Source organism: Drosophila gunungcola, unplaced genomic scaffold, assembly GCF_025200985.1.
Source record: "Drosophila gunungcola strain Sukarami unplaced genomic scaffold, Dgunungcola_SK_2 000060F, whole genome shotgun sequence".
Taxonomy (NCBI): Eukaryota; Metazoa; Arthropoda; class Insecta; order Diptera; family Drosophilidae; genus Drosophila; species Drosophila gunungcola.
Window position 1 is genome coordinate 18204 of NW_026453223.1, and position 20159 is coordinate 38362.

The 20159-nt window shown below is 37.7% G+C and overlaps 3 protein-coding genes across 4 annotated transcripts; 1 reads left to right on the forward strand and 2 right to left on the reverse strand.

Moving 5' to 3' along the window:
* Nucleotides 1-318: 318 nt before the first annotated feature.
* LOC128264227 (probable cytochrome P450 28c1) lies at nt 319-6335 on the forward strand. Its single transcript, XM_052999608.1, is given in 6 exon segments — nt 319-554; nt 2301-2476; nt 2479-2639; nt 3386-3796; nt 4527-4650; nt 4715-6335. Coding segments are annotated over 6 exon segments (1497 nt in total). The 5' UTR covers nt 319-366; the 3' UTR covers nt 5152-6335.
* Nucleotides 6336-7221: 886 nt separating this feature from the next.
* Nucleotides 7222-10766, reverse strand: LOC128264226 (uncharacterized). Of its 2 annotated transcripts, XM_052999607.1 has the most exons (3): nt 10707-10766; nt 9518-10549; nt 7222-9451 (listed from the first exon to the last, which is right to left on the reverse strand). In XM_052999607.1, the coding sequence occupies exons 1-3, from the start codon at nt 10710-10712 to the stop codon at nt 7490-7492; spliced, it is 3000 nt and encodes a 999-aa protein (XP_052855567.1). In that variant the 5' UTR covers nt 10713-10766; the 3' UTR covers nt 7222-7489. The 2 variants fall into 2 exon arrangements, with proteins under 2 accessions (XP_052855567.1, XP_052855566.1); XM_052999606.1 differs by having other exon boundaries at nt 7222-10549.
* Nucleotides 10767-18729: 7963 nt separating this feature from the next.
* Nucleotides 18730-19651, reverse strand: LOC128264186 (transmembrane emp24 domain-containing protein 3). The gene has a single exon (XM_052999560.1). The coding sequence runs from the start codon at nt 19649-19651 to the stop codon at nt 19016-19018; it is 636 nt and encodes a 211-aa protein (XP_052855520.1). The 3' UTR covers nt 18730-19015.
* Nucleotides 19652-20159: the final 508 nt, after the last annotated feature.

Here is a 20159-nt window from a genome sequence, read left to right on the forward strand (position 1 = left end):
TTAAAAATATATATTAAGTGTAATCAAGGCAAAATATATTTACATAATTTTAAGTTTTTCAACTAAATTATTAAATATATATTGCATATACAATATATATACATGTTTATATCATAATATAAACATATAACGAACTTTCGGATTATAAAAGTTCAACGGTCGACTATATAATACAGCTCCTTACTTATTCTGATATAAGAGCAGGTCGTTGGTTAATTCGATAATGACACCCCCATAATTCCCAGACACACGCAAAGGGCATTGCGAAATGAGAAATGAAATAGAATAGAAGCACGCTACAATCTCCCCCAGAATCCGCACATCTGATTTAGTTTCTACCCACTCAGTTTTCGTGGGATCGCCGTCATGTTTGGATCGCTGCTGCTGGGGATTGCGACGCTGCTGGGCCTGATCTACGCCTTCCTGGTGTCCAACTTTGGCCACTGGCGGCGGCGCGGAGTCCTAGAGCCCCGGGTCCTTCCCCTCCTGGGCTCCTTTCCCAATATGGTGTGGCCACGCCAGCACTTCACCATGGACATGCGCGATATCTACATGTGGGTATTGTGATTTCTCAAATATTGTATTTAATAGAAAAAATCAAGGAGCGTAATGATTATAAATAATGCATGAATGTATGTCCTTCGAATTCGTCAAAACTTTTGCAATTAATTGGCATTCACAGTTAAAAAAATTGATTTTTGTCCAATCTTCGCAAAAATTATAATGTAACACCTTAAAAAAAATCCGAATTAAAAAAAGTATTTTTTTGAAACCATTTGTGGATTCATTAGCAAGACAAAACAGTCAGTCTTTTAGCTGTGCATGTTATTTTTGTCAAGTAACAAAAAAAAACATTGCTCGAAATTGTTAAACCTTGTCGAAACCGTCAAAAAACCCTTAACAAAATTTTTAAAAATTTATAAAAACAAGAAAGAAAGCAAACTTCGGCAAGCCGAAGTTCATATATTTATATTTATATTAATATTTTTCAAAACGTTAAAATTATGATTTACTTGCGTATATGTTTAAAAACAATAAGACTATGATAATTTGCAGCTCAATTATTACATAGTTATCTTGTATATTTTTATTAATTCAATGGGAGCTATATGATATAGTCGTCCGATTTTGATGAAATGTAACCGTATTTCTGAAATATTTAACCATTACTATATGTCGAAGAATTAAAAAAAATTTTAAAACAGCAAATTTATAATTTTTTTTTTATATATTTTTTCGATTGTTCCTATGGGAGCTATATGATATAGTCGTCCGATTTTAATGAAATTTAATTTTAATTTTAATTTTGAAGTATTTAACCATTACTATATGTCGAAATACTAAATAAAAAATTAAGAAACAGCAAAGTTAAAATTTTTTTTATTTATTTTTTCGATTGTTCCTATGGGAGCTATATGCTATAGTCGTCTGATTTTGATGAAATTTAAACCGTAATTCTGAAATATTTAACCATTGCTATATGTCGAAGAACTAAATAAAAAATTAAAAAACAGCAAAATTATAATTTTTTTGTATTTTTTTTTCGATTGTTCCTATGGGAGCTATATGATATAGTCGTCCGATTTTGATAAAATTTAAACCGTAATTCTTAATTATTTAACCATTACTATATGTCGAAGAACTAAAAAAAAAATTAAAAAACAGCAAAGTTATAATTTTTTTTCATTTATTTTTCCGATTGTTCCTATGGGAGCTATATGCTATAGTCGTCCGATTTTGATGAAATTTAAACCGTAATTCTGAAATATTTAACCATTGCTATATGTCGAAGAACTAAATAAAAAATTAAAAAACAGCAAAGTTATAATTTTTTTTGTATTTTTTTTTCGATTGGTCCTATGGGAGCTATATGATATAGTGGTCCGATTTTGATAAAATTTAAAACGTAATTCTTAATTATTTAACCATTACTATATGTCGAAGAACTAAAAAAAAAATTAAAAAACAGCAAAGTTTTAATTTTTTTTCATTTATTTTTCCGATTGTTCCTATGGGAGCTATATGCTATAGTCGTCCGATCCGGCTCGTTCCGACTTATATACTACCTGCAATAGATATACAACTTTTGGGAAAGTTTCATGCAGATAGCTTTAAAACTGAGAGACTAGTTTGCGTAGAAATGGACGGACAGACGGACGGACAGACGGACATGATTATCCTAGTGATGCTGATCAAGAATATATATACTTTATAGGGTCAAAGATGTCTCCTTCACTGCGTTGCAAACTTCTGACTGAAATTATAAAACCCTCTGCAAGGGTATAACAAATTTTTTTCAGGCAGTACCGGGATACGCACAGCTATGTGGGTTGCTTCCTACTGCGCGCACCCAAACTGCTTGTTTTGGAGCCACGCCTCGTAAACGAGATATTTGTGAGCGCGTTCAGCCACTTTGAGGACAATGACGCCTCCAAGATGGTGGACATCGCCAAGGACCGCCTGGTGGCCCTCAATCCGTTGTGCTCGAGGGCGATGAGTGGCGCCGCCAGCGGGCGGTCTTCTCCACGCTGCTGACCAACGGTCGCATCCGCACCACCCACGCCATCATGCAGCGAGTCTGTCGGGATCTGTGCGCGTTCATCGCCAAACAGTCGATGGAAGAGCTGGATGTCATTGATGTAGGTATCTCAAATGCACCAGTTTACAAAAATTAATCTATCATTTGCTCTAGAGATAAATGTTGATTTCTGAGATCAATTGGCATTGTTTGAGATCCATATTCGTCTAGAAGCGGTTAACTGCATTTTAATGGTGCACTGATAAGCAAATATCTAAGTAAATTAATTTATTGTGTACCCAATTTAAATATTGTTTGCTTTTATTTCCAACCACTTTAATATTTAAATATTTTCGAAAAAGATTTTAAAATCTAAAATATTAAATTTAAACGTTAATATAATGCAATTAAAGCAAATAGAATCCATTATTTTAAACATTAATTCAAATATTGTAATATTTGTATTTAAATATGCGATATGAAATTTTAAATTCAATAGATTATTTAGTTTTACTAATCAATATTTTGCTTGAGACTCGATAACAATCACTTCAGTTTTATTGGCTTTTTTTTAAGGTGCATTTTTGAAACAATATAACAAACCCATAAAACATGTTCGAAAAAAGTTGAAAAACGTTCTATTGCCAACAAAATGAATTTGAAACTCGACATAGCAAACAAAATAGACATGAAAAGATGCCAAATAATTTTCACTTTTAAACTTTAAAAAATGTAATCAGCAAAAAAATTGTATGTGTAATTTTCTTAATCAGGGAGTTTAAATCCACATCTTTGGAAAACAATTGTTATTCTATAAGCTAGGAAGTATAAACCAATTCACTGATTTGATGTCCATAATTTTTACAGCTCGGCTTGAGGTTTACTGGCGAATCCCTGTTCGATTGTGTACTGGGTATCCAGGCGCGTACATTTAGCGATAATCCACTGCCGGTTGTCCGTCAAAATCAGGAGATGTCCGCGGAAAATAAGGGATTGGCCATTGCCGGTGCCGCCGGTGGCCTCTTCCCAAATCTTCCGCGCCGACTGCGGCCCAAGATATTTCCCCGGTCCTACGATCGCTTCTTTGGCGAACTTATCAGCGAGGCACTGCGTCTGCGAAGGTCCAAGCACCAGGAGCGAAACGACTTCATCAACCACCTGCTCGAGCTGCAAAGGGACCTCCATCTCAGCGAGGAGGACATGGCCTCGCATGCCATGACCTTCATGTTCGACGGCATGGACACCACCTCCAACAGCATTGCCCACTGTCTGCTGCTCGTAAGTTGATGGGAACAACTTTTTAAGGGAAGGCATTTTCCCAAATGAATCGATGTTTGCTTTAAGTTCGATCGAAACATAAAAATCCCCCTATTTTTATTCTCTTTCCTTGACTCAACGCAAAAATATGTGCTAGTATTAAGGCTTATTTGCCCATTTCCATTTCCAATTTAAAATGTCGTCTGATTTTTGCTCAAAATGTTTTAGCTCTTTTCTGATTTTTTGATGTTACAAAAAAACGAACATTATCTCGACAGTCAAAATCTTCAAGTGAAGTTGGCGCTATCTGTATAATCGGTGTCAGAAACTTGTAATTGAGAGATCAAACTGTTTCAAAACTAACAAATAATTAAAAAAATATATGTTTATTCATAAATGACATTTTAGAAAAATTCAAAAATTTTTTTTATTACATTTTTCTGTTTTGAGTGACATAGAAAAAGTTTAAAGAAAAACGTAAAAAAAATTTTGTTTATTTTGTAACACATTTTAACGCCTTATCTTATTTCTTTTTTAAATAGCTTTTACTTTCGTCTTAATTTTATTTTTGTTTAGAAAATGTTTTATGTATGCATCTATGTGTGCAAAACCATTGTTAACTTTTTTCTATTAGATAACAAGAGACATGTTTTTAGTTTTTTAAAGAGGAAACCCAGTTGCGTATAAGCTAAATGTATTTTTTGATTGCCCCCAAATATAGTTATAAATTTGATCATATTTCGTCTTCCAGCTCGGTCGCAATCCGGACTGCCAGCAACGTTTGTTGAAAGAACTCGAGGAGGTCAATCCTGGCGGGGATCTGCCGGATCTGGACGCGTTGATAGACCTGCCCTATTTGAGTGCCTGTTTTAATGGTGGGTGGTATATATACATAGATATGTTATTTTCAAGGCCTTGAATACCAAAGTCTTTATGCAGAGAGCTTGCGCATTTATCCTGCCGGCGGTTGGGCCTCGAAGACCTGTACGAAGGAGTACGAACTGCGGGGTAGTCACCATTCGGTGCCGCTCAAATTGCGACCCGGTGACAATGTGATGGTGCCCATTTACGCCCTGCACAACGATCCAAATTTCTATCCGGAACCGGACGTATTTCGGCCTGAAAGGTTTCTGGACGGCGGATTGAAGAGCTTCAAGCAGCAGGGCGTTTTCCTGGGCTTCGGCAACGGGCCGCGACAGTGTGTGGGAATGCGGTTGGGATTGGCCCTGGCCAAAGCCGCTCTGGCGGCCATTGTCCAGAAATTCGAGGTCCTGGTCAGTCCTCGCACCCGCCACGGCACCGAAATAGATCCCGCCATCTTCGTGGGTGTCCACAGGGGCGGCATTTGGCTGGAGTTCGTCCCACGACCGATCTAGACAGGAAAGTCAAAATGGAAAGATAGAAAGGTATTATGTTTGGGAATCCATCTGGGAAATAAAATAAGTCTCGTCTAAACAAAAATATAACTCGAGAGGGTTAAAACTAAGAAAAGGGTACAAATTTTAGCTTTGTTGGAACATAAAAATATTGGTCTATAGCTTTTAACTATGGTGGAAAGCAATTATATCTCATGGATATTACAAAAATTATATTATTTTAAAAATATATAACACAATTAGTTTATTTAAAATCCAAATTTTAAAAATCAATATCAGAACTGAAAAAAAAGTCCAAATAGAAAGAAGTATTGAGACTAGGTATCCATTTGCGGAATAACTGACGATTCTTTTAAACAAAAATATACCCAAAATTATCTGTAACTCAATGAGGTTTAGAACCGGTAAAAAGGGTACAATTAGTTCCCATACTTTTACTTTAAAGCCCAATTGGTAAAAGTATTAAGTCTAGTGATCAAACTGGGAAATTACAGAAGTCTCTTCTAACCAAAAGATAATTTCAATAGCTTACTAGAAATAAAAAAAATAGAGATTGGACATTTAATAATAATATTTCAAACAATACCTTATATAGCAATAGCAAATTTTCAACAATAACTTCAAGATCAAAGAAATCTTAGCAATAAGTTTATTTAAAATACAAATTATAAAAGCTGAGATCGAAATATGCTTATTTGAATATGATCAAACAAAAAACGTGGAGGTACAATTATATTATTATTACTATTTGATTTATATTCTTTACTTGATTTTTTAAGAAGTTGAATTAAGTATTGAGTTACATGTTTTAAAATTCAAATCAAAGTTTACATTATTGTTTGTTTTTATGCAGGGCTGTCCCGACAACTTTTCAATGATTTCATTGTTAGCATCGGTGGTTCAATAAAAATTAGAGTGGGTCATCGTTTTTGTTAGGCTCAGGGTTTAGCTGCATTTAAATGGGAATTATGTCATCGAGCGGTGTCCAAACACTGGTGAATACATCAATAAGGCAATAAATGCATTCAAATAATATACACTTAAAAAAATTTATAAAATGTACATTCACAAATACCGTAATTATTTTATAGCGTTAATACTCAGTTTCTCAATGACTTGTATACGCCAAAAAAAATTGAAAAAATTCAATCTTGCCTTGGCAGCTTACTTTCGGATCACCTCTTGAAAACTAAGCATCAAAACAATGTAAAAAATAAAACTAAAAGATAATATTTGATATTAACAGTATGATCTAGTTTCATTAACGGGCAGCCTTAGATATTTGCTCTAAAGCGATGTGAGTTTAAATGTCATTAGGTAATAATAATAATCAGAAAATAAGACGTGTAGGCCCTAAATCCGGTCTGGCCTTTCACTGTCCGCCTCTTACTCAGAGCGGAAGCAAACAAATAGAAAACCCGTCAAAACCCACTGTCCGAAACCCCAATAAAAAGCACCGCGAAGGTCACGCGTTGGGAGAGAGTGTGAGGAGGGAAAGACACGCCTTTGGGATGCTTAATCACAGAGCAGAGACATCGCCGCGATCATTGTCATCATAGAGATGCCCGCTTAGCTATGATTTTTCACTTTTAATAAATTATTTTAATGATTTCTTTTAATAAATAGTTGCTTTAGCCACATGATTAGCCAAAATCCTTGACAAAAGTCTAGCTTAAAGTCTAGCTAAAAGACTAGCTAAAAGACTAGCTAAAAGACTAGCTAAGAGACTAGCTAAAATCGTGAAAGAAGATAGCTAAATTCTTTACTTTTAGACTGGTTAAAGACCTAACACATAGCCTAGCTAAAAGCCCACCTAAATGCCAAGCCAAAAGCCTAGCTTAAACTCTTGACATAAGGCTAACAAAGGACATAGCTAAATGCCTAAATAAAAACTTCAGCCTAAAAAGATTGATTATTGTCAATACACATGACTGTCAGTTCATCAGCAAAATACCATAAAAAATGTTATCTATGTGTAATTGCACAGCCATCTCTGATAGATGGTAGCAATCCCCAGAGCAAGCGCCCCAATCAACAAATTAAACAGTCAAATTATTTACATATTTTACGTAAGTATAAATTTATTAGGTAAGAAATTCGAATCGCTTAAATCGGTTGTTATTGCATGCAAATGAATTGATTTCGAATGCGATTGGTACAGTGGTAAATGCATGCGAAATGAGGCAACAAAAACGGGCATATGTGTGTATTTAGAAAAAAAAATATAAGTAAACGCTGTGGATGATGAAATTAACAACTAATCAGTGCCGGGGAGGTGACCTTGGGCCTTAGCCCCCCCAAATTGACCCCCCATTCGAAGCCGTGATAGTGGCATCTTCTAGAGGCTTGCAACGGGATAAAGGCGCAGCGGTTTGGATGCCTGACGCACAATTCGCGATCTGGGACGAGCTGGTGGCAAGTAGCCATTGTTGGCTGCCACATTCTGCGGCTGCAGGCGCAATGGCTGCTGCACATCATCGTAGATCTTGACGGTCTGCACATGACTCTCGGCGCCACTGTGCGCATTCTGGGTGACCACCTTGACCACCTGATGACGTCCCTGCGGCTGCTCGTTGGTTGCCCCCAGAATCTTGATGGTTTTCACGCCCGCCTGATCGAGTATTTCGAGGACCTTGAAGGTCCGTGGGGTGGCGTGTGGCTTCACGATCTGTACAGTGCGCACTCGCGAACTGCCACGAAGCGAGGGTGGTGCGACGACAGGTGCCGTTGCCGCCATGGCCACATTCACCGCCACTTGGACATCACGTGGCATGAACTTCTGCAGCGATTGTTGTGCCTTGAGGTTCAGCGTGGGTATGGGTTGCAGTTTCTGGCTCTGCACCACTCGGTGGTAATGGTGGTGCAGGTGGTGCTGTTGTTGCTGCTGTTGTGGCTGATGTTGCTGCTGTTGCTGGCGGGGCAGCACATTGCTCACATAGGCTGGCGCATAGAAACGTGGTCGCTTCGATTGCTCACGGTACATGGGCGCCACTTCGATGACCTGTTGCTGTTGCACTTGGTGATGTTGCACCTGCTGCTGTTGTTGCTGCTGCTGCTGGTGATGGTGGATGTGCTGGTGTTGCTGGTGTTGCTGGCGTACTGGTTGCGCATAGCGTGCGAAGGGCTGCACGGTGTTCATGTAGCTGCGCAGCGAGTGGATGTGGGTCACCTGGGTGGGGGAGGGAGCTGGCAGGGAAATGGCAATGGGAGCGGGTCCGGTCACATGAATGGGAGCGGGAGCTGGAGCGGCCACGCGAACTGGAGCTGGAGCAGGAGCTGCAACACGAACTGGAGCTGGAGCAGGAGCTGCAACACGAAGCGGAGCAGCAACATGGATAGGAGCTGGAGCTGCAACATGAACAGGAGCAGAAGCAGGAGCAGGAGCTGGAGCTGGTGGCAGATAGCCAGAAGCCCTGTATTGCTGCTGCTGTTGCTGCTGGTAAGAGCCAGATGTTGCTGTTGCCTGGACAACAGGAGCAACAGGAGCTGGAGCCGGAGCTGGAGCTGGAGCTGGAGCAGCCAATGGAGCAGGAGCTGGAATGGAAACGTGTGAAACTGGAGATGGGGAAGCAGTTGCTGGTGGCAGGTAACCAGGAGCGTTGAAATGTTGCTGGTAGCTACCAGCAGTAGATGTTGCCAGGGTGCTTTGGGCAGCCAGAGAATGGTGCTGTTGCTGCGACTTGGGACGACCATAGACAATGTCAGCGGATTGCTGTTGCTGGGCCACCTGCAACTGCGACTGAACAATGACCTGTTGCTGTTGCTGCTGCAGCTGCTGTTGTTGTTGCTGTTGCTGTTGCAAGAGCAACTGCTGCTCTTGTTGCTGCTTCAGCAATTTGGTTTGGGTCTGCAGACTGTGCAGCTCGGCAATGGCTGCCTCGGCATTATCGGGCTTGACAAAGTCATAGCCATCGGGAAGGGCGGCATGATTGCTAACAGTTGCTTGCGTGGGTGCAGCATACACCTGTTGTTGCTGTTGCTGTTGCTGCTGCTGCTGTGGTTGCTGTTGCTGCTGCTGGTAGGTGATCTGGCCTTGCACTTGGGGACGTGGCTCATCGTAGCCCGGTGGCAGATAGCCAGGAGCACGGTACTCGCCGGCAACTGGCTGCACCGCAGCAACACTCTGTGTGGTGGCCACATTTTGAGCCGATGCCACACTCTGCGAGGTGGCAACACTCTGGGTCAGCGATAGAGGCAGCTGATCGGGATTGGAGTACTCATAGCCAGGTGGCAGATAGCCAGGAGCCTGATATTCCTGACCCTGATCCTGTACAGCAATCTGCTGCTGTTGTTGCTGTTGCTGCTGTTGCTGCTGTTGCACTTCCTGTACCTGAACCTGCTGCACTTGTTGCACCTGCTGTTGCACTTGCTGTTGCACTTCCTGTTGCACCTGTTGCTGTTGCACTTGCTGCTGTTGCTGGGGTGGCAGATAGTTGGGTGCTTGGTACTCGGCTTGGCTAGTGGGTGTCTGAACGGCAGCGGTGATGGTGGCCGTGCTGCTCACGGGTGGCAGATAGGTTGGTCCCTGGAAAACCTTCTGTTGCTGCGGGTAGCTGATGGGCGTGGCCTGGTAATTGGACACTGGCTGGGCCACTTCCCCGGCGCCAGTGGGTGGCAGATATCCGGGCGCTTCGTAGTTCCGTTGGCTATATTGCTGTTGCACTTGTTGCTGTTGCTGCTGCTGCACCACTTGATGTTGTTGCTGCTGCACCACTTGATTTTGTTGCTGCTGCAACACTTGATGTTGCTGCTGCTGCACCACTTGCTGTTGCTGCTGCTGCACCACTTGATGTTGGTGCTGCTGCACCGCTTGTTGTTGCTGCTGCTGCACCACTTGATGTTGCTGCTGTTGAATCAAAGGTTGTTGCTGGTGGATCACCTGCTGCTGCTGGACAATGGGCGTGGCAGCAGTGGGTGGCAGATAAGCCTGTCCACTGTAGCCCGAAGATGATGAAACCGTTGCCTTTTGCTGGAAATCATGCTGATAGCTTGAAGGGAAGGGCACGGAAACTGGAGCAGCTACAACTGGAGCTGCAACTGGAGCTGCAACTGGTGCTGGTGCTGAGGCTGGAGCATCGGCAAAATTGAGGAAGGACAAGTCCAGGCTGTCATCATGACTTGAGCCACTCGAGCCACTTGAACTCTGACCCTGAGCCTGGGGCGGCAGATAGGCGGGTCCCTTGCCCGCGAAATGATTGTGAACCTCGAAGATTTGATAGCCGGAGTTGCCGTAGTTACTCTCCTGGAAGCCACTGCCCGTCTTGTAGTATTGCTCCTTGGTGATCAGCGACTGTTGTTGTTGCTGTTGCTGTTGCTGCTGTCGCAGCTTGAGCGATATATCCGCTTGGGTTAATCCACATAGCGCACAGATGGCGAGCGCAATAAGGGCGCCAAAGAACTTTAACCGAGAACGGGAAAAAACACACAATTTTTGAGTCACAATAAAAAAAAAATTGGGGTTTGTCAAAATGATATCACTGATAAATGTTTGGGTATATACGAGTATCCTTGGCTTAATGGTAATCCTTAGCCTTGAGTAAACGCAATCTGCTTACATTCATCTTCACAGTGGTCGTGCTTGAGCCCTCGATGTCCAACCGATCAATGATGCCCCCATTGACCTGGCCACGCGTTTTATACAAGGGCCATCCCATTCAGCCATCCAAAAACAAGTCGACGCATCTTCATCGTCAACGATCGAACATCTCCATCTCCATCGTCATCGTCATCGCCATCTCCATTTCCATTTCCCCCTTCGATTGTCGAACTTCCATCATCTTTTGCCAACATTCATTAGTTTGGGGTTAGTTGGTGTTGGATGCTGCGCAACATTTTCGGATAGTTGCGCTTTTGCTTTTGGCTGTGGCCCCTCGTTCGCATTTCGCTCGAAAATGCAGATTCGGCTTATTGAGTTATTGCCGGACTACAACTACACACGGAAAAACAAATAGCCCCCAATATATATATTGGACAACAATGGCGTCTGTTAGTATACAAGGGTTAGTAGCACCAATACATTTCCTAGTTAATAAAAAAAAATGTGTAAAATACTGAAAACTGGTCAAAAACTATGCTATTTTTGGCTCAATTCTAAAACATATTATCATGCATTGATTAGACCATGATTAGATTATATTAATTATATTGATTAAATTGGAAATAATAGTACACATATCTATCAATTTTCCCATGATTAGATAATTTGAGCAAAAAAACCGTGATAAAAATCAGAATTATAGAACCAGTCATTCTCATGTTTAGTTCATTAAATCTAAATAAATTAAATAAACTAATTTATTTGAGAAAAAGATTTCTAAACACAATAAATTAGTTCTAAATATTTCTGAAAATATAAATTTAGAAAATAAAAAAATGTACAGTGTGTTTGGATAAGTTCAATATTGGTTTTATACTATATTATTTTTAATATTTTATAATGAAGTTGAAAATTAAAAAAATGTAATAAACATTTTATGATCAGTACTTTTAAGACCCCATCATTTGGTAATAAATCTTAAATATATTTTTTTTAGATTTAAAAATGTATGTATGATAATTACAAATTAAATTGTTTATTTTTGTTTGAATCAAAGTTGAAATTTAAATACATAGATTTGATAGGCATTTAAAATCTTAATCCAAATGAAAATATATTAATAAACTTTCCTAAAGCAATAAATATCCAAAAAGTGAATAGTAGCCATGGTTTTTCTCAGTGTAGGCCAGCTAATCCCCGATTCCGTGTGCTTTGGGCGGATGTAATTAATACGCCTGCTCCCAAAAATACCTCGGACATCGGACATTGGACATCGGACATCAGTCACCGATCGCCGTGAGTTCTCCGTCCGGATTGCGCAATCCGGGTGGCTCGTTATCGGGTGGCTTGGATTTCCTGTTATTAGCTTTAGCTTTGCATATATGTATATCCAACGGGAGGGGGGTTTCGCAAAATGCTCGCTAAATATCTGGCTGGCATTGCCAAAAAATGATTACATCTGTCATTAGCAATGCGTGTCGGCTTGCCTCGGTTTTGAGCCATGAATTAAACATTAAATATTGATAAGCATGTCGCCTCATCTCCGCCTTGGATGAAACTGAAAAAATAAATGCCACCTGCTAACCGATATCGTCGTGGATTCTTGTGCAACATAAGTCGCTGGTTTATGATGGCTCAAAATTAGCTGTTTAATGCTTTCCTTTATTTTCCAGTTGAAAATTAAAATGCAGTTTTAAAACTAATAAAGCTGTTTAAATATAATAATTTGAATAACAGTAACTAGTTATTAACTACAAACTTAAGCCTTCAAAGCGTACAAGAAAAATACCTAATTTTAGTTTATCGGGCATTTATAAACTATACACAAAGTACAAATTATAAAAATTAAAGACACGTTTTAGGTTTTATAAATTAATGGAAATTGTATCAAAACTTAAAATATTTCAAACATTTAAAAAAAAAAAGTTAAAACCCATTTAAATTTTAAAGCATTGTTAATCAATTAAATCCTCAAAAAAAAATAGAATAAAATTCAATTGATACAATTCACTAATATTCAAAGAAATAAATAATTTACAAATATTTGACAAATTCTAAAAGCTTAAGTAAAATACCTAATAAATTCTTCTATGAAATAGTTTAGACCACATAGGATTTTTATATTGAGTCATAATAAATTATTAGAAGAAAAAATATATATATATTAAAAATAAAAAAAATGGTAAAGATCAGATCATTATATATTTAATAACTTTTTACATTCACCAGAATAGGTTGAAGAGATCTAATCAAAACAAATCCCAATGAAATCAAATCACACATTGCCTATCTATTAAGCACATAAAACATGACTCTATTCATAGTCGATCCAAGCCAATCACAACAAAAAATATGGCGTTGTATAACTATTATAGCGACATCTTTCACTTGGCTTTCCGCAGAAACAGAAACAGAAAGCCGTGTAAATTTCCCATGGCGTCCGACGGCGGTGGTTTACCCCCTCGTCGGCAATCCAAAAACCTTGACCCATCTTGGCTTAAATATTTTATGCATACTTGGCCCACAGACAAGCCAATGCATACAAATGCCGAGCGATCGCTAACAACTTGGCCAACACAAAAAGGCCGGCAATGGCAGGAAAAAAGTCAGACGAGATGGTCAACAAAGGCGGGACATGCAAATAATTGATTCGAATTGAATTGAATCGAAATATTGGCCAAACAAAAAGCAAGGGTCTGGCCCAGAGATACTTATTAACTGATTAAATAAAACAATGTGTTAACGAATTTTATCGGATCGCATTTATAGGCTTTACTGTGGATTGCATAAATTTATGGTATTTTAAAGATACGTGTTTAAATCTTTTATAAAAATATTTCGATATTCCAATTAAATTTGGCAAAAAGGGATAAAATGAAAAAAAGGTTAAATATTTCTTAAACTTAAGTTACAAAAATTAACATTTTTAAGCCTAACTGCGGTGTCAATTCATTCTTAATTAATTTGTAATGCAGCCAATTTGGAAAGCAAATTATGTATAATTACTACCCCATTAATCAAACTATAATAAGGATTATTACAAAATTAAGTTGTGAAATGCATTTTATTGTAACTCTATCCGGAATTGTGGTAGGCCCAATCCTCAATTCTTTCGTGCCATAAATTTTCGACCAACTTATATTAGCATAAGAGCTACATTATTAATTATTTATGAGAGTTCCCCTGCAGTTTGTTGGCATAATAAAAAAAAATTGATATGCATATTGCCTGGCTTGTTAATTATTTAATTTCTCGCTTTCCTTTCCTCTCTTTCTGCATCTCGATCCCTCTCTTTCCTGTTCTCTGTGAAAATGTGAAAATATAAATATATTCACATTAACAAACATCACAACCCATTAGTGGGCCATTGAAGGTTGATTTACATACTTATTGACTATGCATATAGTGGGAATATTTAGCCATAAAATATTTGTGCCATATACGACCAGAAACAACAACAGCAAACAACTTGTTGGAACCGCAATATAGTAAAACTACACAGAAACAAAACATGTTGCTTATGTGTAAACAAATAAAGGTCAATTTAAATACTACCAACAATTCTTCAAAATACTTTATATTACAAAAATCGATCAAATCAATTTAATTTTGTTTGAAAATGATTAATATTTTATTTCTGTGTAGTTTAAATATTTGGCAAAGCCGATAAAGATAAACAAACTTACTACTACAAAAAAAAACGATACGAAAATGAAAACGAAACGAAAAGGGACACCGAATCGATTTGATAAATGTGCATGACAAGTGGGTTGATCAAGAAATTTAAATGGGCTATTGCCTTACAATTTGGGTTTATTTCTTTTAGATTAAGAATGCATTTCCGTCGATTCGAAAACTAAAAACTTTTATTCACAGAAACACCCAAAAAAAAAATTCGAATAGAAACTAAACTTTTGTTACATGAATTATGAACTTTTAGGTATGAAAATAAATAAGACGTGTATTAAATTAAAAAGTTATTTAAAAATAAGGCCTTAGGCTACAGTTTTAGACTCTTAGATAACTATTAGATAAGTATTCCCCCTAAAAAACAATCGAAGTTTAGGCGGCGCCATCTGTCGAACAGCATAGCCAACACTAGAAGCTAAGAGCTGAAGCTAAGAACTAAGTTCATAGACTGATTAGATTAAGCTGCCACAATAATAAAAATATACAAATACTTTAAAAAAAAAAAAAGAGTACTAAAGACATCTTCTTGATTTGAAATTCACATAAATTTTGTAATATCTGTGTATTTATTAAACCGAATCTTTGGAACGCTTCAAGCTGCCCTCGCAGCATCCGGCCAAAGATCGCCCATTGACGGATCGGATGGAACCGGTGTCGTCGGACTACTAATTGATACATAAAACCTGAAGAGTCTCCAGCAGCCAAAACGGCGACCTCTTGCCCAAAAAAGTTAACAAAAATAGGGGGATTGGAGGGGTTTTTCAGGGGAGGGTTCAAAAAAAGGGCGGGGTGTTTTGGTTATTTGTTTTGGGGGCCTTAATAGTGACGATTCATTGATTGACTATTAATGATTGAGCCATCCCATGCAAAACTGAATGGATTTGGAAATTTTAATTTTTAATTACCCCTGCTGGCCAATATTAACTATTCCCCTGTCCTTGCTCAAATAATTGCTGCACAGGAAGAAATAAAATCATTTTCTAAATGAAATTATTATAGGACAAACAGTAATGCTTTATAGACCATATATATATTTATATATCTTTCAGTACCCTTTTTAAAATTGGTTTAGTTTTTAATAAAAATACAAGTTTAATGAACTTTAGTTAACATAAAAATGTGTTTATATTTTTTCTTCTTTTTTAAGCTTACTAATGATCTTGGCGTCTATGTCTGTGATTTTACCTTTGACACACGTGTGCCACGATTACTCGCGTTATTATTATTATTATCATTATAAATGTGGATTAATTGGTATGCAAGACGCTGTTGACGATTGATTAACCCCATTTTGACATCAATCAATCGATCCGCTGACAATTCATTTACAAATGTCCTTCAGCCGCCACTTTAACTTCCCTTTCACTTTGGTTTTGGTATCAACTTGTGGGCCAAGTCAACAACCAAGTTGTTGCCAAGTCAAGATTTCAGTTCGGGCCATCAGCTCTAAGGGCCAGCCAATAAATTAATTGACGAGGTGGGAAAAAAACCAACAAGAAATTTCAATGCCGGTGAATATTTTTCTTCAAAGAATTGGAAGTGTGAAAGGTAAGTAACTAAGAATTACAGACCAAATAATATAATGCTTAGGATAATTAAAATTTTGAAAATTGAATATATTTATTAATTTTTTTAAAAGTAGAAAAAACGTCTTTTATTTAAAAACGAAAAAAACACTTTTAAAAAGGTTTTTTTTATAAATATCCTAGGTTAATGGGAGCATTTTGGAATTAACTAGTCATACAATTTTCAAACGATTGACATTTACAGCAAAAAAAAAACGCAAAAACTTTTAAAATACAAAATATGTTTTTTGAATTCCCAACAGATCTATATATTGGAAAACAAAATTTTTAAAAGGTATTTTTTATTGTCAAAACTCTAAAAACTTAATAAAACAAGAAAGGAAGCAAACTTCGGCAAGCCGAAGTTTATATACCCTTGCAGCTATTGCAAGAATTAAATATTTTTGAAAACATTAAAATTATGATTTACTTGCGTATATGTTTAAAAATATTGAAGCTATGATTTGCAGCTCAATTATTAGATAGTTATTTTATATATTTTTATTATTTCTATGGGAGCTATATGATATAGTCGTCCGATTTTGATGAAATTTAAACCGTCTAAAATATTTAACCATTACTATATGTCGAAGAACTAAAAAAAAATTAAAAAACAGCAAAGTTATAATTTTTTATTTATTTTTTCGATTGTTCCTATGGGAGCTATATGCTATAGTCGTCCGATCTGGCTCGTTCCGACTTATATACTACTGCAATAGAAAGACAACTTTTGGGAAAGTTTCATGCAGTTAGCTTTAAAACTGAGAGACTAGTTTGCCTAGAAACGGACGGACAGACGGACAGACTGACAGACGGACATGGCTAGATCGACTCTACTAGTGATGCTGATCAAGAATATATATACTTTATAGGGTCGGAAATGTCTCCTTCACTGCGTTGCAAACTTCTGACTGAAATTATAATACCCTCTGCAAGGGTATAAATATATAGATTTTTGTTTAAAATTCGAGATAAATAATGTGCCAATTCCGGAATTGGCATTCATAGCTAAAAAATATTATGTCTAGCCAATTTAAAAACAAAAAAAAAATTTGTTGAGATTTTAAAAATGTTTGTAAATTATTATGAGCTTAAGAAATTCAATCATATATTTGTTTTCTAGTGTTTTTTTGAACGCAAATCAAAATTAAATAAAAATTGAATTTTTCCAAATCGTGTTTGTTTTGTTTTAGCATCTTTTGTCATAAAAGGGGCAATAAACATACTACCAACGATGTGTCACTGTCATTGTCTTGGACTGATTTAAATACTATTAATTGGCATAGAGACAAACGATAATATTTGCATACCATTTATCGTATTTACATCTGGACATATTTGGCAACGCCACCGCGGCTCACAAAAGATTTGCGAATTTCCAAAAGTCAGTCAATGAAGAGCAACAAATAAAAGATGACAGCCCGTACATAAAACAGTTAAAAAGATTTATTGCGTTTGAATGGGGCATTATCATAGCAGTGGCAATAATTTTGTTTGCATAATTGTCGTTTAGTAACCCAAATTCGTCACGATTTCATAATCGTATTACCTGTGATATATTTGGGTGTGAGTGCAGAAACCCAGATGTCTTATCAACTAAATAAATTGGAAATAAATTAAACAAGTTTCCAAAAAAAAAAACTCTCATGCTGATAAGATAGATACTAATTCACAAGATTAATGCATTAATAGAAATTAATGATAATATTTGTGTGACAGACAGAAGATAAAGAAATTACGTACGTGTTATTAGTTATCATTACGTTTATATATTGACGGTTTACTCTTCACTAGTTTTTTACCAAGCTTTAATATGTCTATGTCAATATATATTGATGTTTGTATTTTCATAACAATAATATATTTTTTTCTATTTTCTAAAAGAGTGAAGCAATTTCTGATTATATGATTTGCAGTTAAAAAATAGATTTCATTTTTTTTTCATTGTCTTTTGAATATCAAGTCAAAATTTTCTCCGTGTAATTTAAACTATTTTTATTATGGGGCACTGAAGATCTCTACGGTTTAATTGAGAACTTTTTCTTGCTCATTATTGTTAATATGATTACTCAATTAAATGGTCGTTTCTCTTAACGTATTTTTTCTACACTATATACTGCTTATTTTATATTGATTCAGCTGATTGTGGAACAGATCTCAGGCATACAATCTATTTTATGAACAAAGGCCATGGCAAATGATATCAACTATTTGAATACACTATTGACACGCTTATCTTTGTTTTCGGGCTGAACTAAAATAAAACCAAAAAATTAAGAGCTCATGCAATACAAATGTTAATAAGAATGATTGAGATTGATGGCAAAAAATAATATATATAAAATATATCAAAAATTATTACAAACACAAATTAATGGGACTATCTCTTAATTTCTCTTTACCTATTTTCTTGTCTCTGTAAGATATCTGATCTACAATTTAGTATCTTTGCTGAAAAAGGAAAACTGAATATTTAACTTAAGGATCCCCCATTTTAAACTTTTTTGTTACTTTTGCATGTACAATTTAATAAAAAAAACTATTGCTATTATAACAAAAAATGTTAAAAGTCGGTAGATTGAGGCCCGGTGTAAGGGTATAAATAATAAGATTAACAGCCAGACAAATATTAAAATAAGCAAAGTCTTTTCACGTTCTTTTTATCTTCTCTTCACAATTTATAACCGAATGTTTTGCTTCCGTAAGAGTTCTAAGCTTTGTCTTAGTATCTTAAATATTATTATAATTAGTATTAAGGCTCAGGACCCCCATTTAAAACACTCATAGTTTTACCTTTAGCTATCAAGTTATGGTTGCTTTTGCATGTATTTAAAAAAAAAAAAAACAATTCTGTTTTTCGGGTGGGTCTTAACAAAAAAATATTACATGTCGTTGTTGAATTCGGGTGGGGCACTCCCCAAAAAAAGAACCGCCCTTGGGGGAATGAATACGTTGTGGCTAAGACGAGATTGACAACATTTTTTTGGGGCGAGTGGCGGGGAGGGCTTCTCTTTCACATCAAGGGCTTTATAAACAAGGCTATCGATCCCATAATAACCCAAATCCGAATCCTCTACAGGCGGCCGTAGTGCGCCTGGCTGGGCTTCCGGTCCGTGAAGAAGTTGCGGAGGACCATGATCTGGACGAGGCCGATCAGGATGACGGCGGCCGTCTCCAGGGAGGACCAGACCATCACCCGCTGATTGAGATCCTCGGCCCGCTTGCGTCCCTGCGCCTCCCTCAGGCGATGATGCGTCTGGGCGTCGAGGATGTCGTTCAGGCCCTTGTGGATCGCCTGCGAGGAGGTCTCCATTTGGGTGAGCACAGTGGCATGCTCGTCCACGCCGGGCAGAGCTGGCTCCTCGCCCACTTGGAAGTCCACGTAGACGATCTTGTGCGAGAAGGCCGAGAACTGATTGCCAAAGCAGGCCGTATACACGCCCGTCGACTCCGCCACAAACTGGTGGCTGTCGAAGGTGGCCTTCTCCAGTTTGTAGATCACTTGGCCCTGCGGATCCTTAAGGGTGACATCCACGTCCAGTTGCCCACCGGCCGACACCTGGAACTCAAAGTAGGCGCTGGAGTTCTTCTTGATTTCCTCGTAGAAGCAGTCCTCCGCATTATCGGCCAAATCGAAGGTGAACTCCACGGCAGCGATGCACTGCATCAGGGCCAAAAAGACTACGGCCAGGTTGAGTTGTGTGTTCATGGCTGCTATTTTTTGGTATTTGCTGGTGCTCCGCCTTCCTGCTTTTTTCCAATTGATGACAATTCACCGCCAGCTGAAATACGTAGCCCGGGTCACTATATAGATTCCGGATATCAAACGCCAGTCATCGCTTGCGGCTGCACTCACCCAGCTTCCGTCCGGATTACGTTTTGTTTGCTAATTGCTAAAATAAAAGAACCATAAAAACACTAAACTCTGGCCGAAATGTTCTGACACGTGTCAACACTCTTTTTGTCGGCCGCTTTGCAACACTACGGGAACACGTATGTGTTATCGGCATTTGAATAGCCGTCTATCGGTAACTGGCGGTCAACGGCAGAGTTGACATGTTTCTTAAATATATTTACTGTGAGCAAAATAAGTTTACGTAGACTTTGCACTGAAATTTCCTATAAAAATGTTCGTAAACTTTTTTTGGACATTGTATGTGTTTTGTTAGCACAATTAATTGGATTTACCTTTTATCTTTCATAGCTTTGAACAAAAT

Coding starts and splice junctions, on each gene's coding strand:
- LOC128264186 (XM_052999560.1), bottom strand. CDS start 19,651: ATGAACACACAACTCAACCTGGCCGTAGTCTTTTTGGCCCTGATGCAG.